Raw genomic sequence first — 18,434 nt, 5'->3', positions numbered from 1 at the left:
CAATGTGATAAAATATATATATATATATATATATATATATATATATATATATGTACACATATATAAAGAACAAATACCTTTCTTTTCACAGGTCTCATGAAACAATTTTTACAGAACCTGTTTTAAGGAATGGAAAAAAGACCACTGGATATTTATGCAGATGCACAGAAAAGAGCGGCGCTTCTCTAACTGATTCTGAAAGGTTGCAAGATTCATAAAGCTATCATAGGGATCTGCTGATTCAAAATTAATCTCTCAGGACTTGAGTAAATCCACAATAAAATTAGACAGTAGCTCAGTATGCAGGAACATTCTTGGCTCTTTGGCAAAATACAGAACAACAATAAGAACAGATTGCAATTACAATGACCAGATGTCAAAAAAAACCTAATGAAAATAATCCTGAAAACTTTACAAGAATAGATTAATTCTATCGAGCATCACTTTCAAACTCCTTGTTTGTTATGTAGATTTCTAGCTGAAGGCAAATTTTAACTTAGGATAGCTTTCAATTACCTATTTACATACTAAATGGCTGTACTGTGTCGAAAAAAGCAGAGGAAAGTGCTGGAGACTAAATGTACGAGTGTGCGTTCTCTATTCACTTTATTTTCATAAAGCACTCTTCTCGTCCGGAAACTATGTATTGCAGAAGTGTGCGGAGGATGTTAACAATAGATTCTGATATCTGCAGTTCTTCCCAATGGCTCCAAGTGTCTGGATTAGTACCTTTTGTGGGTTATGGGAGGCCACTAACTATGAATGTTCACTGACATCAGTGGGCCAGAAGTCAGTCCTCTATTCATGCCCCGCGTCTCCTCTCGGCTCTACTCAGGCGTTCTCTCTGCTCCAGCAGCATGCAGATCTCTGCGTTTCACTTCCCAAAGTGTGGGTTAAAATGCCAATCTCGCCGCCCACATTGTAAAACAACTGAAAACGCTCTAACAGTTGAGAATGCCAGCGAGAGGAACTAGAGGGGGTGTATAGCCAGCAGGAAAAAAGGTGTGAATCAAGCTGATGGTTTTACACGTACTCTCTAACCTCTGGGGTTTCGTTCTGTTTCTGTTTACTGCGAACGGAAGCACTAGAGCCACAACTCGGGCTTTAGCTCCTGCATTATGACTCATAACTTTACTGGCTGGGGTGGTCTGTTCCGCTGTGTTTTGCCACAGTTCCTTCCCCACATACTTTATAATCTTAAATATAACAGGAGTTCACATGCAGTTTCACCCACGGCATTGTGAGACAGTGATCGAAGTGAGGATGTTATTCTGATACAGTGAAGACACGGATGTCGCTGTGGCCTCCTGCCTTCTACTAAATGACCTGTAAAGGTATGGCGGGGTTAAGACTTGGTACAAATCAGTGATGCCTAATTGTTTCAATGCCAATCTGTGGCTGCTGTGAGTCAGAAAGCAATACCCGAGAGCTGAGGTAGGGGTGGGGAGCAGGACCCCTGGGGAAAAACACTATCACGGTACATTTTTCTGGCAATTTACTGCCAGCCTAACGGGAATGGCCCCTTTGATTGCTTGAAATAAGAGGCGAAATGAGACAGGGCAAGTTCTTTCTGTCTTGAGATGTCAGGGGATTTTATTATTTTTTTTTATATTCATAAAAAATATTTTTCCTTCTCTTTTAAGCTCTCTAATTAGATAGGTGCTTCAAACTTCTAAGTTCCTGGCACAATTTTGTGGTTTAGTGGTTCGGAAGCTTGACTTGCGACTAAATGTTTTCGAGTGAGAAATTGCCATTTCAGCCCTGAGAAAGGGTACAGCCGTAAATAAGCATCTGTGTAAAACTGTGAGCTATGTTAGGTCTTTTGGATTAAGCATCTGCTAAGCAAATGCACACTGTAACCATAAAAGTCACGGCTTCTCAGCGTTTCAATGGGCTCTGTCGGCAGGGTTTATTTGCTCGGTCAGCAGTCATGGCGTTCTCCTCCAGTAAGCTGATTTACATATGTCTGTTTTCTTATTTTTGTTTTTCTTGCTTCAGTGCTGTTTTTAAAATGAACTATTCTTTGCTCTGTATCTACAGTATTGTTAATTGAATTAAAGAATCTCTCCTCTTTTTCAGCTGTTTCATGTTGGATTTGTCCCAGGACTGTGGCGCTTTTATTATGCAGTTAGTATATATGCCAACCATTCTGCTTGGCTTTGTTTTTTAATGGAATATTTTCTTATTTCAAAATCATAAATGTTGCACGTGTACACTTGCACTTATGTCTTCGTAAAATTTTTAAGTGAGGCCATGAACTGGGATTCAAGTTTTCCTGAAGACTATTTTGAGAGGCAGGTGAGGTTATTACACACTCCTGCCCTGAAAAAAAGTGAGGAGTATTTTAGGAGGTTTATGATCGGTGATGTTTTATTTGTTAATGCTAAAGCTTCAGCATCCAACACATGGATAAGAATGATTTAATTACTAAGCGTATAGTTCTGTGCTTTCCTTTGCATGGGGTGCATTAGCAGGTTGCAACTGAGGCCTCACGGGACCTGAGCTACATTTTTTGGGTGTGGGTTCCATTCCATGCATCTGGAGATTAAATGTACTCCTTGTATTTCGATACATTTTCTCTGGTTGCTCCTTTTTCATCATATGGTCCAAAGATGTGTTTCAGGGGAACTCTAAATAACATGTAGTATGTGAGTCTGTTACTGTCACGGCGCTGGATGGAAAGGAGCGACGGACTCAAGCTCGGTACTCGAACTCATTGTATTAAGCCTAAGGGGTTAGGCAAAAGCGTCGTCAGGAAACAGGCAAGGGTCAATCGATGAGCAAACGTGGTCCAAGAGAAGAAACAAGAATCATAGTGAAGCAAGCCAGGCAAAGGATCAGAAAACCAGGGAATCAAACACAAAAGGAGCAGGACACAAGCCGAACGCAGATTGCCGCAGTACTCTTGGAAGAGGTTTTGCAAGGAAGGGTTTCTGGGTCTGCCTTTTATCCGGTGTTTCCCCGATTGACCGGCAGACGAGGGCGTGACGGTTACATTGCTCTGCTCTGTAGATGTGTAAATGCTACTAAGTAGCTTAGTTTAGTGTGTGTATATATATTATATTATATATATATATATAGCTTTTTCAAAGTGACAATGGTACGATAGCCATATGCATTCAGTAGAATCCATACTTCGAATTTTGACTTTCAATCTGTTCCAACACTTGCGATATGTGGCACGATACTCTCTCCCGCTGTTGGGTGATGGCAGCGAGCCGTAGCATCCGCTCAACCACGTTCGCAGTCTCTGTAGCGATCACACGAACAAGTGTAAACAACCAATACTGTGTTGAAAGCGTTTTTTAATTTTGTGTTTTCACATCCCATCATGTCTATTAAACGCCCATGTGTGTCTCCTGCTTAAATTTGCCCAGCTGTAGGCCATGGCAAGTATTTTGAGCACATTTAAGGTAGGCTAGGCTATGACGTTCGGCAGGTGCGGTGCTGTACTCTTTTTTGACTGACGATTTTTCCACTTACGATGGGTTTATCGGAACGTAACCCCATCATTAGTCAAGGAGCATCTCTATAGCATTGTGAGTTGTCTTGGATAAAAGTGTCATCTAAATAGTAGTCAATAATCTTTGTACTTCACTGTGGGAAAACAAATTCTGCGGGGGGCGTGGGGGCGTGGTGGTGCGGTGGTGCAGCAGATTTGGCCGGGTCCTGCTCTCTTGTGGGTCTGGGGTTCAAGTCCTGCTTGGGGTGCCTTGTGATGGACTGGTGTCCCGCCTGGGGTGTGTCCCCTGTGCCCTGCATTGCCGGGCTTGGCTCCGGCTTGCCGCAACCCCGCTCAGGGCAAGCGGCTTCAGACAGTGTGTGTGTGAAAACAAACTCTGTTAAATACTAAATTGGTGTTTCTGACATCATGTAAGAATTAATTTTGCCCATAAACATCTAAATTTTATTCTAGGTCATAAATGTCACAAACAGTACCCATGTGCATTTTATTAAAACTGTGTTTAGTGCACTTTGCCACTTTCTCTGAGGTGAGTTGTCATGCTTTGTATGGCTTCCAACCGCAGTGGCGTTGGGCCTAATTAGGCACATAGTAAAACAAGGTGAAATCACATTTTTTCATCTTTAACACTTCATACATGATAAATAGTGTTTGCAGGAACAGGGTGCTGTGCAGTAAGTTTCCATTCCAGACGTTTACTATACTTAGAATGTGAAAAACAGGTTTTCTCAGTAATGCATTTCAAGTAGACGAAACTTCTGCAGTTTGCAGTTGCATATTCTGAGAGTATGAATAAAATAAAATACGTCTATGGCTATGTTATACAAGCAATTTTCAATAATACTTAAAATCACCACAATTTGTTGCCAAAATTCACCAAAGCACCCCTATTTTTGGAAAGATTTTAAAGATATAGCAGATATTACAAAGCTTAGAATGATGCATTGTAGCATCTTAAATGACAGAACAATCACTGTACAGCGCTTAAAAAAGTAATTAAGAGCTGACAAAATTATTAAAATACATGACATCATACTGTCAGTAGCTTTAACTCGTACAAAGTGCATATGTGCGCACAGATGACAAAGTGAAAATTATCATTTTGTTTTTGTGGCATGCGAGACAAACTGAAATACTGAGATTGACTTTTAGTATGATTCCTGTACACATGTTCTAGCCTAATGCCGTGATATCCTTGAATAAATCATTGCTAAGTAACCTAATATTGTAAGTTTGGAGAAAAGTGCAATCTAAATGAATACATGTAAATTTAATGCAAATAAGTAAATTTCTGGTTTCTGTATGACCGGCATTCACATTTCATGTGCTGCTGTAATTACTGTTCACATATGTATTTTTCTACAAGATGTACATTGCTTTGGAGAGAAGCATCTGCTAAATGAATGAATTTAAATGTACTGTAAGTATGAGATGGTTGACCATGTCCCTTCACTTCTGTTTCTATATCTTCAGACCAGAGGATGCTGCTACAAGCTGGAATGGGACTGAGCCCCACCTGAACACTTTCCTGTCCTTTTACCCTCAACTTCCCACAATGCCCTGCCTTTGCCGTGGGAAACTGAAGCTGCTGGCTGTATCTGCAACATTTATGGCACTTCTAACATGGCTTTACCTCTGGGTTGGGAAATTAGAGAGTGAGTATCTGAAACAATGCACTATACTAAATCATAAAAATCGAACTCAAGATCTTCTGATGTAGATACCCCTTTCTAATACATGAGATGCAAATTACATTTGCAGTGCGAATTTGCAGTATAGTTTTATTGAATTTAGGCAAACATAGGGCACTTTGAGTATCCGTCAAGGAGGTGGAGGGTCATGCTTGGAGTCCATCAAATGGGGCAGACCCGATTACCCTGATGCCAGCTGTTTACCTCCTACTGGATTTCTTGCTGCTACCATTTCAAATGTGAAATCTAGGTACACCGGGCCCTGTGGTGACCTATTGATTTCCCAGTAAGCCTAATTTCCAGAGGTAGTATCTTAGAGGACACATTAAAAGGAGTTTTGCATATAGAGGTTCAGGCACTCTACTGTGAGGATCCCTTAAATCTATAAAATGCCCTTAATCTCAAAGAATGGGCCTGGATGCACTCCTCCAAAAAGCCAGTATTGGTCTCTTGTATCTGTGATCTCCTCCTCTCGTCCATGTGTCATAGCACAGAGCTTACAGGCGAGGATGAGAACAGAGACTGACCTGTAAACCACAAGTTACATCTGAGAGTTCAGTCCCCACTAACCACCAATCGACACAGTGGACCCTACGCTAATCCATCAGTCAACTGGATTTTGTCAATGAAAGGAGCAATAATGATAAGCAATTGAGTTAAGTAGGGAATATACTGGAAGATGGCCCAGAATACTGAATGGAGCAGACCAGAGACTCCCTTTTCCCTTCCGTCTCCCGTTCACTTGCTCATTGCCCCACTGGAGACCTGCCATCTTGTCTTTTTGATGAACACGGGCCCAGACGTGCTTCTGTCTTTTTCAGATGTTTGGTGTGCCTGTAAATTGACATACGTGGGTGACTTCAGACAAAAAATGTGTTCAGATACATCTTCTATGCGAGCTACCTTTAAATAGGGCTTCAGACACTGAACAAAATGAGGACATTTTTGAAGTCAGTCAATCTATTGATCATTAATACAAATGTATGCAGGGAGACACTAAGGCGAGATCAAAATAAACAAACACACTCCTGAATAAAACATTGTTTGTTTTTTTTTTTTTTCTTCTTGTGAATAATTTAACATCAGAAGCAGACATATTAATTGTACATTGAGCTGAGGACATGGGCTGCTCCTTCTCATTTGAAATCATTTCCATTTATCCATCTGAGTCAAAGTGGAAACATTCCTGTCTGATGTAACTGTTAATCAGTGTCGAGTACAAAAAAAACAAAACAGCGGTTACAAGATTAATATTGCTCATTAAGCTATAATGCAAGTCAGTACAATATGTGTCAACTGGATTAGTTAGGTGAAAGAGGCCCTATGTCTATACTTATGTCTGTACATTGGTAGACGTTAAAGGAAGATGGGACAGATCACATGTATGGCTGCAAAAAAATCACGCATCAGTGCAGTCCATGATGGTATCAAATGGCAAGACCAGGACTCAGAGGAACCTCCTGTGAACGAGTTGCTTCAGAAGTCATTGTGTTGCACAGGAGCCTTCCATTAGCCAAGAAGAACCTCCTATTTCAGCTCCAGACCACAAATGGAAAAGTGCACTTTGTGTTCCACAGCGAGGTTTGCATTGGCTCTGCAGATACTGGCACACACACACACACACACACACACACACACACACACACACACACACACACACATACACACACGTTCTCCTTCACGCACACCTCTCCTAAATCTCCCAGAGGGCCTCTTCAGAGACTAATGAAAAATTAATGCCCAGAATGGTTTCTTTAATGCGGTTCTCCCAGCACTACTTCATAAAGAGGTCTCATCAGAGCCCAAGAGGAGTGGGTAATTTGTTGGGTTTGCCACATTGGAATTTACCGTGGATTCAATGTAATTTTCAAAGAGATGGCTAAGAAATTATACCTTCTGCTGCTGGCAGGCAGCATTAAGCCAAACACAACCTGGCAGAAACTGAAATTTGGTGTTTCCCTCCGAATTGTCATTTGCCCTTATGATGGTGCTTTTTCATTCAAAGAATAATAATACGTGGTAATATCTGTTGGATAAGGTGTCCTTACCGTGCGATGGCCTAACGTCCCGTACAGGGTGCTCACCCCTCAGCCTTGCTTCCAGTAATTCCGGAATAGGCTCTGGTTCCCCACAGACCTGCTCAGGACAAATGGTTACTGATGATGAATTGGATGGTATCATCATTCATGCTTTCAGGCACTCAGTTGACTTTTACAGGTATAACTAGTTTCCAGTTAGAAACTGATTTTGCCTACAATGGATTTTTTTTCTAAACAGAGTTAATGTGAGTGCTGAAACACAAGACAAACTTAAACGGTGTACCCTTTCTAGGACACAGCTCCCCACTGCTCTGACTGATTGAAATGACTTAGGTGATGCAGCAGGTAGTGATGGCGTCTCACAGCTCCTGTGCTGTGGTTCAGATGTGGGTTCGAATCTGACCCTGTGGGACTTCGCGAGTTCTTCTCGCATTGTGTGGGTTTCCTCTAGATGCACCGGTTTCCTCCCACAGTCCAAAAAACATGTTGCAGGTGAACTGGGAACTCCCAACTACTTACTGTGTGTGTGAGTGAAGGATTGTGTATGATTTCTCTGTGATGGAGTGGCATCTTGTCCAGCATGTACCCTGCTTCGGGAATATACTTCTTGACCCCCAAGACCCTACACTGGACTAGTGGTTGTTGATAATGAATAAACATGTCCATGTCTTAGAGGCCAAAACAGTGAGATTGGTCTCAGAAATCAAAGTCAAATAGACTGATTGGGTAACAAGTGACTGATGATGGATGTTTTTGACAGTACAAATGTTTTAATAGTACCCAATTTGCTTTTCTTTTTGAATTTAATTTCCTTACATGATACAGAAGTTGTTGGAGTGTTAGGAAGTAGTTGTAAAAAGAAAATCTAAAATTCTGAAACTCCTCACAGTTTAGTTATGTACTGTCAGCTCTTTGATCGTAGGGCAAAACACACACACACAAACACACACACACACACTTTCTGAACCGCTTGTCCCATACGGGATTGCTGGGAACCGGAGCCTGACCCGGCAACACAGGGCGTAAGGCTGGAGGGGAGGGGACACACCCAGGACGGGATGCCAATCCGTCGCAAGGCACCCCAAGCGGGATTCAAACCCCAGACCCACCAGAGAACAGGACCCCGTCCAACCCACTGCACCACCGCGCCCCCATCGTAGGGCAAAAGTCTCCTTCATATTGTTCTTTCATACTTTCTGCACACCTGTATAATAGCAGAAGTTTATCTAATAAATGCTGGTTATATGCTGTGCTATTTATGTAGTGCACTGAGTAAGCTGGAATGGGCTCTCGATACGTCTCGTGACGTTAACACACTCTCTTGCCACTGACTGACTAAGAGAGAGAGTCACCATTGCAGAGTTAAGCCAAAGTAAAGCCATGTTTTCCATGCACAGATGGGCGGTCCTTGCTGCTCTCCCCCTGCCCCTTAGACCAGTCCGAGCCACGGTACCTGGAGCGGGACCTGCTGGAGTCTCGGGTGCGGGAGATGGAGGAAGAAAACCAGCAGCTGCGACTGCAGCTGAGCCAATCGCAGGTGGCGGCCGTGCAAGGACAGGACGGGAGCTACGGGAATGCGCAGTGGGTCGCGTCCGCCGACACGGGCCCCGAGGACGGAGAGAACACAGCGGAGGAGAGGAGTACCCAAAAGGGCAACCACACCACTTGTGCCAGACGGCCCATGGTGGAGAAGTGTGAGGTATGGTATGGAGGAAACTTCAGAGCCACTGGGTCAATAATAATAATAATAATTTTCCAATTATTAATTAATTTGCATAGCTATTTCCATGACCCTGGAACATTCCCACTGTCTTGTTCTGTAACCCAATTAACCTAAATTAGCATGAGAATAATAGGCCCTCAGTCTGACATATCGTTGTCTTCATCTTCTCAAAGCTCATCCATGTGGCGTGTGTGTGTGCCGGCCACAACGCCAGTCGGGACGTGGTCACTCTGGTCAAGTCCATCCTTTTCCACAGGTGAGAGAGAGAGAGCAGTGCTCTACATGAGGCTCGGTAACGTGACGAGGACCCAGCGCGCTCCATCAAGTTTGGTAACACGCTGTCTCTGTGTGTCTCCCAGGAGGAACCCCCTTCACTTCCACTTCATCACGGATGCCGTGGCCCACCAGATCCTCAGCTCCCTCTTCCAGTCATGGATGGTGCCCTCCGTGCAGGTCAGCTTCTACGACGCGGAGGAGCTGAAGGTAAAGCGATCTCCTCCATCATAAGTCCCATCATTTCTTACAGTATAACAGAATGGGGTCATAAATGCAGATGGACAGGAACTAATAAGACTGCGGTTTTTCGTGTACTTGACTCATCAGTACTAATGGTAACTAAAACAGAATGAATCATCTGTTCTAGTGTCTGTAACTCATAACTGTCTACTTATTTTTTGTTACTTGATTATTTTGCTTCTATAACTGTGCTCTTTGTTGTTATGTGTCATGTCTTGTTATATGTCATCTTGAGCTGTCATGTGTGAATTTCCCTGGAGCAATTAAGTATCATGTTATGTTAACCTAGCTTCTATGCTCACTTTCTTCCACTCATAGTCAGAAGTGGCTTGGATCCCTAACAAGCATTACTCAGGGATATATGGCCTGATGAAGCTCCCCCTGACCAAAGCCCTTCCTTCTGACCTCACCAAAGTCATCGTTCTGGACACGGACATCACCTTTGCCACTGACATCGCTGAGCTCTGGGCCATCTTCAGAAAATTTACAGGTGGGGAGAACTTGGAGTGTTAAAGTACTCTCCGATTCATCATTGACTTATGCATTGACATTGTGGGACCAATCCGCATTCTTTGACCTGTACAATTTTCAGACAAGCAAGTGATTGGGTTGGTGGAGAACCAGAGCGACTGGTACCTCGGGAACCTGTGGAAGAACCATAAGCCTTGGCCAGCCTTGGGGCGCGGGTTCAACACAGGTGGAGACTCGGATCCTCTTATTCAAGCAGATATTGTTATACAGTGTCGCGTTTGTAGACGTTGCGGAACAGTGGCAGGAGCGGCTGGCGAAAGACTCATTGATATTGATGATGTTGCTGACGGTGATCAGTGGTGGGCTTCTGATGCATTCTGTTTGATGACTTCCTGTTGGTCGCTGTCCTGACACAGGGGTCATCCTGCTGCTCCTGGAGCGGCTGCGCAGGATTGGCTGGGAGCAGATGTGGAGGCTGACTGCGGAGAGGGAGCTCATGAGCATGTTGTCCACCTCGCTCGCAGACCAGGTGGGTTGCCTGGGGTGCTGCCAACCGCAAATGGCCATCTTTTTATCTGTCCTCTTTCAGTGTCACACAATTTAAAATTAAACATGCAAGAAAAAAATCAATGATGAAAAAGAGGAGACTAACACTGATTGTATGAATTTCTTAAACTCAAATGTTATTCTTTGGAAATATTGTCTATGTGCTATTATAATGATACTTCATTATTAACAGAAATTGTATGCCATTATAAACTGATATGTAGAGAAAGAATAAAAGTGATTGTAATGGCACATTTCTCTCTGTATCCCAGAGGGCCCCACCTCCATTTGAACCAAGCTATTTTTAATAGACTTAAAATTTGAAAGTGGAATGGATTTTTTTTTTTTTAATAAAGATTAAACATAATTTCTTTTAAATGGCGTGGGACTCAGTAATGCTATGTGTGTGCATTTCTAGGACATTTTCAACGCGTTTATAAAACAGAACCCAGTCCTGGTGCACCAGTTGCCCTGTTTCTGGAACGTCCAGCTATCTGACCACACCCGCTCAGAGCAGTGCTACACGGAGGTGTCCGACCTCAAGGTACAGTCCAATGAAGAGATGAGATATTTGACAATAATAAGAACTTTTGCACAAGCAACCTAATTCCTTTTAGACAAATGTATTAAATATATCTCTGTAAAATTAATAAAATAAAATTGACACTGTTTTTGTTATACAGTGTTCAGTATAGGCTGATAATGGGCAACTGTAACAATTCTAAACTGCTTCCTGGATGAAATTTTAGCATAGAAAATGTAAAAATAAATAAAGAAATAAATACGATTTTAAATTGATTAGAAGTACATAATATCAGTTTTTTTTGAAAAATTTATTTATTTTTTTTTAATATACTGTGTCTAAAGTTAAGGTGGCTTGTGTCGCCGTAGTTAGACCGGCTGCCTTTGGCTCCAGAGGTAGTCGGTTCGATCCCCTCATCCGTCTGTCGTGCCCTTGAGTAAAGTGCTTGCCCTGCAATTGCTCCAGTACCTTCGCCCGGCTGTGTGCTTGGGTAACTAGTTATGGCCCTGCAGTGGACTGCCATCCCGTCCAGGGTGTGCCCCCCCACACCTTCAGCTTGTGCCCGATGCCTCCGGGATAGGCTTCGGCTTGTCGGGACAAGTGGTTGTTGAAATTGGTTGGTGTCTAAAGCTATAGGCCAACACATTTATTTGAAAGTGTACAGTCTCAAGGGTGTACTTGAAGAATTGTGGTGCCACCTGTACTCTTCTCCCCAGAGAATTGATTACACTGAAACAGATCAGTGATCAGCAGTTCGCAGTTCAATACAAATACTAAGCAAAGATGTCAAATATGTCTATAGTCATTTAAAGAATTCAGGCCATCACTGAAAAGCAGACTCCTAGTTCAGTGTGCCAGACTTCACAGTGTGAATAACTTTATTTTATCACTTCTTCATGAAGTGCTTTTCTGAAAGGTGAATAACTGATGTTTTTTAAACACATTTAGTTGTAACAATGATCCGTTTTTGCCCTTACTTTTTTGTATTTGTAAGAAAGCGATTTCCCCCTCCATTTTCAACCATAAAAGCTCATTTGTTGCTTTTTTCAGACTGCCAAATACATAGTTCAGTTATACCTGCAAATACATTATACCAAGAATATACCACCATTTTTCCCTTTTGACCAGTGATATACCTCATAAGCTTAGGGGTGATCATTGTTATACGACTCACATCGACAGGTTATCCACTGGAACTCCCCCAAGAAGCTGCGGGTGAAAAACAAACACGTGGAGTTCTTCCGCAACCTCTACCTGACCTTCTTGGAGTACGACGGCAACCTCCTGCGCAGGGAGCTCTTTGGCTGCCCCAGCCAGCCCAGCGCCGACAGCCTTCGAGTGAGTTCCATCCCGCTACAGCACTGCACAGTCCTGTTGTAAACATGGATAAAGTTCTTCTGTTCTTTCTCATCCTAGAGGTTTCTGAGATGTCCTTTGAGAGGAGCTTCCTCATATCTGGAGTCTTTGTATCTGGGAGTGTGTTGGTACCTTACACTGTTTTTTCCTGTTATTGATATCATTTCTCTATATTCCTTTGTATGGAGAGTTGTTGCTCCGGGTACCATGCAAAGGGGTAAAAGTCAGTTTACTTTGTATTTTTACAGATTTTTTTCTTATCCTGCATGTGTTACCTCCATGTAAACTGAGTGTAGATAATTGGTTATTCTGCACCACTAACGTTTGACAATTTTGTCTTTTTTTTTTGAAGAAATACGGCTGTATTGCAACATTTAGACTTGGTTTTTCTTTTTAGCACATGTACACCAGCCCTTCTTTGTGTTGTCAGTAATGAACTAGTTTCGGTCCTCATCTGGCATAAATTAGTTTCTTATTGTGGCACTTTCAGCGGCAGCATCGTGGCACAAAATCTCAGTGTGCAAAGACGTGGGAACCTACCTGTGGGAGTATACTGAGAGCAGACACCAATACTACATGAGTGGTGCTGTCCATATCATTTTCCACATTGTAACATGTCTCAAAAATGTTTGACAGTGAGGCCATTTGTGGCGCCTGGACTAAGCATCATCACTGTCATTGCAGACTGAAACTCTGCCACTGTAACAGTAACCTTTTGTGTTCTCCACCGTCATCTCCTGTATCTAGCTTTAATTTCTTCAGGGACCAATGGAACTACAAGTGTGCGACAAAGAAGGCTGGCTTCATCCTGACCTGTGACACCCACCTCTCGCTTGACCTCTTTTGTCTTTTACCATCACTAATTCCTCACTTTCCTCAGGTTGATTCTCCTCTAGCTTTAAAACTGTTCACGTCTCCCCACTGTTAAAGAAGCCTTCGCTCGATACAAACTAAATCTGGAATTATGGACCACTCTCTCTTCTCTTTTTTCTTTTCCAAAACTTTTCAACATACAACTTACAACCTGTTATCTCCAGTCCTTGGTCAGAATGATCTCCTTGATGGATATGCTTCTGGATTCGAGATCGGCCATTCCATGGAGACTGGCTTCCTTGCATCAGTCCATCCACTTGTTGAGAATTCTGCATCGAACTAAACAGTTTTCTCACTTCATCCCCCTTTTCAGTCAAGAACCTGGGAGTAACAATCATTTCAAGTCTCTCCTTTTCCCAGGACATTGAAGGCATAAGCTGCACCTGCATATACCTCCTTAATAACACTTCCAGGATCTGCCCATATCTAACATAAATTGTCCAAATGTCTATGTGTAACGGTTATTGTCAGTAGTGGTACTTTGAATGGATTGAGTGCCCTTCCTCCTGGTCTAGGTACAGAGTGCACTGGAAGACTTGGATGAGGACGACCAGTGCTATGATTTCCGCCGTGAGCGGATCACAGTGCACCGCCTGCACCTCTACTTCTTGCAGTATGAGTATGTCCCCACAGATGAAAGCGTGGACATCACATTAGTCGCTCAGCTTTCTATGGACAGGTTAGAGTTTTAAACAATTTCCATAGTCAGCTTGACCATACTCCTTGGAGTTAAGTGATGGCAATAAACTCCACTTACAGATAATGTTTACTGCTTTTTGTAACATAAAACGGACTTAAGATTTCTAGAAGATGGACACAGAATGCATGAAAACTTAATAAAACTGCATTCACCTTTTATGCAGACTTCAGATGCTGGAGGCAATCTGTAACCACTGGGAGGGCCCTATCAGCCTGGCCCTCTACATGTCTGATGCTGAGGCCCAGCAGTTCCTGCGTTACGCCCAGGCCTCGGACGTGCTGAAACACCGCAAGAATATCGGCTACCACATTGTCTACAAGGAGGGCCAGTTCTACCCTGTCAACCTGCTGAGGAACATTGCTCTCCGCCAGGCGAACACGCCGTATGTCTTTTTGACAGACGTGGATTTTCTACCCATGTACGACCTCTACGATTACCTCAGGTGAGCCACGCAATGGGGCTCATGTTTCCTGTCAATGTACCGTAGGCTTCATCCAGAGTCTGTGGGTTCTCTGTTCACGTAAGCTGAAATGCTGCCTCCTAAGGTTTTAGCTTGTAGCAATGAATCACCCTCTGCAACATGTTTTCAGTTGTCCAGGAGAAGCTACTTTGCATGTCATTCTTGAGTATACAATTTTTGCAATTAAAATATATTGTAATTATCTATATATATACATATATATACACACACACACACACACACACACACAAAACACCACTACACTACCAGCTGTATAAGTGGGGCAGCTGGTAGTGTAACAATTACAGCTGCTGCCTTTGGACCCAAAGCCTGCAGGTTGAAATCCCTCTTGCACTTACCCGTAATTGCTCCATGAAAATTACCCAGCTGTATAATTGGATAAATAATTTCCTTAACATTGTAAGTCGCTTTGGAGGAATCAATTAAATGAATACATGTAAATATATATGCATCCGATCCAAATTCAATAACCACTTGTCCTGAGTGGGGTTACACTGTTAATATATAGATATTGATATACACAAGTATTTACCAAACTTGCTAATGTTACAGCTGAAGGATTTCATTCAAATAAAGTTAAGTTCATTTTTGGACCATAAAGTTTCAGTACTTCAAAGTATCAGTAGAAGTACTTTAGTTCACAACAGTTATTAGAAGCATTCATTGTTAATTTAATACAAGTTCACACATTGGCAAGGAAAATACCTTTATGGGTTTATACAGTGTAATTCACTGCATCACTTTCTTCTTATTGATTCATATGCCCAAGCAATGCAGTTGCCCCTCTGTATACTGTACATATACTCTATGTAGTATGCATCTGGTGCAGAGATCAGTTTTATATTTCACTCATTATATTAAAGTATTTCAGGCTCACTGAGCTTTCTGGGTGGCTTGGACCTGGTATTGAGTGGAGTGCCTATCTGTAGCTGCGGCATTGCCGGGGGGTACCAGACTTCTGCAGTACCTCGCTCTCCTCTTACGCTTCCTGCAATCAGGCAGTATGACCGCTGGCAGCTCCAGGCGCATGCACTGCGGATAGTACCCCAGACCAACTTCTTTAAGGGTGGTCTCCTGATGCTAGAGAACAGCTCTCTCTCTCTCCGAGTTTGCTTACTCCGACCTTGAGGAATACGTGTGGTAGTGGGGTCCTTCGCTTTCATATCATCTTCCTGACTCTGCCTAGCACTATGTATAAAAACACCACTGTCAATTACATAGACAGGTTCATGTTTTGGCATTGTGAATTCAGCAAATGAAATTGGTACAATTGGCTTATTTCCATCACAAGTATCTAATTTCTTCTTACTAAGGATTCTTATTGATTGTTCTTATTAAGGCACCTTGCCGTCACGTCATATTCCTGACCATCCATGAGATACTTAGGTTCACTGTTTCCTGCCATGAATCTTGTAAATATAGTATAGCAGTACTATAACTTGTTTTCGTCACAAATCTGTTTAATTGTTATCACTAAGAAGTTAAGATGTGTATTAAGCTTAATTCTTCTTGTTTATTTTAATGAATTTTTTAGAGCAAAAGAAAAAAAAACTTTAGGAATAGCAGTAAAAAATTTTAACCTCAAAGTATGGCACTATGTCTTCCTTGACACACTCCCATTCTCTGTCTTTATAGAAAATCCATTGTTCAGCTGGACTTGGCCCACACGAAGAAGGCGCTGGTGGTGCCAGCCTTTGAGACCTTACGCTACCGCCTCTCCTTCCCCAAATCCAAAGCTGAGCTGCTCTCCATGCTGGACATGGGGACCCTTTATACCTTCAGGTAGGAGTCTTCAGTGCGTCTTTGCCGCCTGATGGCTGCTATGTGTGTGCTTGTTGTTATTGCTGCACAGGTGAAATGACTGTTTAATATCATCTTCAATCATCTTGAAAGCTTAATAGGTATATTTTTAAGGATATGCCAAACATCTAATACTTTGACTGTTTTTGTTGACTTGTTACTTGCGTGAAGGTACCATGTGTGGACCAAGGGCCACGCTCCCACCAACTACGCCAAATGGAGGACAGCCACCACAGCCTACAAAGTGGAGTGGGAGGCTGATTTTGAGCCCTACGTGGTGGTGAGAAGGGACTGCCCCGAGTATGACCAGAGGTTTGTGGGGTTTGGCTGGAACAAAGTCTCCCACATCATGGAACTTGATGCGCAGGTGAACCAGACTGTAGAATCTTCTCTGTGCTTAGTTTGCCCTTGACTGGTTTGCCATCTGGCACTGGAATGATAGCATTTGTCTGTATAAATCTGAGAATGTCTACATGACAAAGCTCAAATTCAAACTGGTCTGGGCTGTAGAATGTACCGCACTGCAATGAAATTGGAGGGCTTTTTTAACCTCTTATGCAAACAAGTGTGCTTTCAGTTTGCTCATTTATTCAATGAGTCAAAAAAGCAAAAAATCTCTTCCTTCCTTCTCAGGAATATGACTTTGTGGTCCTGCCCAATGCCTTCATGATCCACATGCCCCATGCACCCAGCTTTGACATCTCCAAGTTCCGCTCCAGCTCCAGCTACAGGCACTGCTTGACAACGCTCAAGGAGGAGTTCCACCAGGACCTGTCCAGGAAGTATGGTGCAGCGGCTCTTAAGTACCTTACTGCTGAGAGGAACATCTAAGCTAAGACACTATTGGGTGTGCCTCCCTACATGTCAGCTAATTCGGACAGAAGAAGTGTAGGGTGGCATTGCAAAACATTATGTATCCTAGCTAAAGGCACTTTTAAGAAGTTTGGAGATAAATACACCTATGGCTTTCAAAGTTACCTGTTGATTTTCTCCTGGAACAGCAAGAAGGACGTACTTCACAGAACTGAGAACTTTATTAGGATGACCAAACAAGGGCTGCTCCAAATGTCCCTTTTTGATTAGGAAATGCATACTGTTTTATGGAACAAGTACCAAATACAGTAAATTATGTCCGCTGGAAACTGGACTTCTGTGAGGAGATTGACATCTGGCAAATCTTTACTTTAAAGCTTGAAAACAATTATGTTTCAGATTCTTTTTTTGACAATCATACCAAATGTCATACCAGGCCTCCAAGCTGCTGTGAAGACAAACACATTCTTTGTAAAACATCTGTAATGCAGAATTGTTCACTAATGGATCACAAATTAGTCACAGATAACAGTTCTGTATCACAATCTGGAGATATGCTGGAGGGCACTTCACAAGGAAAATTTATCATCCCTGGACTCTTCAAAAGACAACAGAGAGAAAGCCAATGAAAATAAAGTAACATTTAGCCTTATTGTTTTTCTTGATATTAAAATGTACATTTTTTTACATAAGTGACTATAAAGAAAGATCAATTATGTATATGTTTTGATTATGCTATCACTGAAGAATGATTTACTTTTCTATGTTTTGCCCCTCAGAGGAAATAAATTTTACAGTTCATATTTGATAGAGTGAGTGTTTGTGAGAAATATTTATTTATTGTTTTATAAAGAAAGTACATTCTTTCAGTCAGTAAGAATTAGGATTATGGATTACTTGAATCTCATTTTCCACTTCTGCTGTCTCTGAGTTATAAATTTCCATTAGCATTTAACCATTTAAAAATTTCTCTAAACAAGAATAATTTTAATGATTTAAATAATTCAAATGCTTAATCTCAATAATATTTTAAAAACAGAGAATATGAGAAATTTGTTTCCTAGTCAGCCCATAGTTATATAGATGTCTGCTGAAGAGTTTAATTAGTTTATGTATTTTTTGCACAAGTGAATCATTATATATTCTGCAGATATCAATTGAATTGGAATAATTGCGACATTTTGCCTGAAATGATCAATCAAAAACCTTTACACTAAATTGTATGTTTTCATGCATCCACAAATTCAGTCAATGACCACAAAACACATGAGGACATGCGGACATGACTCCTCATTTCAAAACAAAAAACATTAGAGATATTTTTTCAAAACCAGTGAAGTCTTGAGCCAAGTGATCCATAAGATGGCAAAGAAACCAAAGCAGTGGACTTGAATGGATCCAAAATCTATAGACCTATGGAAAATCGTTAAATGTCAAAT

The 18,434-nt window shown here is 41.9% G+C and overlaps 1 protein-coding gene across 4 annotated transcripts in view; it reads left to right on the top strand.

Annotated features, from left to right (window-relative positions):
• LOC108941133 (LARGE xylosyl- and glucuronyltransferase 2) overlaps positions 1-17,762 on the top strand; it is an 85,869-nt gene extending 68,107 nt beyond the window's left edge. For 3 of the 4 annotated variants that reach the window (XM_029256055.1, XM_029256054.1, XM_029256053.1), the window contains exons 2-15: positions 4,937-5,118; positions 8,591-8,892; positions 9,090-9,172; positions 9,276-9,399; positions 9,751-9,922; positions 10,025-10,129; positions 10,320-10,432; positions 10,868-10,993; positions 12,155-12,310; positions 13,717-13,880; positions 14,065-14,343; positions 16,018-16,164; positions 16,354-16,549; positions 16,816-17,762. In XM_029256055.1, coding sequence (XP_029111888.1) covers positions 5,019-5,118; positions 8,591-8,892; positions 9,090-9,172; positions 9,276-9,399; positions 9,751-9,922; positions 10,025-10,129; positions 10,320-10,432; positions 10,868-10,993; positions 12,155-12,310; positions 13,717-13,880; positions 14,065-14,343; positions 16,018-16,164; positions 16,354-16,549; positions 16,816-17,013 — 2,265 coding nt within the window. In that variant the 5' untranslated portion in view covers positions 4,937-5,018 and the 3' untranslated portion in view covers positions 17,014-17,762. The remainder of the gene's footprint in view (positions 1-4,936; positions 5,119-8,590; positions 8,893-9,089; positions 9,173-9,275; positions 9,400-9,750; positions 9,923-10,024; positions 10,130-10,319; positions 10,433-10,867; positions 10,994-12,154; positions 12,311-13,716; positions 13,881-14,064; positions 14,344-16,017; positions 16,165-16,353; positions 16,550-16,815) is intronic. The other variant, XM_029256056.1, reaches the window with a different exon arrangement.
• The last annotated feature ends 672 nt before the right edge of the window (positions 17,763-18,434 follow it).

This window comes from Scleropages formosus, chromosome 11, assembly GCF_900964775.1.
Source record: "Scleropages formosus chromosome 11, fSclFor1.1, whole genome shotgun sequence".
In the NCBI taxonomy this organism is placed as follows: Eukaryota; Metazoa; Chordata; class Actinopteri; order Osteoglossiformes; family Osteoglossidae; genus Scleropages; species Scleropages formosus.
The sequence above is the reverse complement of the archived record's forward strand: the minus strand, read 5'-3'. Positions and strand labels throughout refer to the sequence as shown.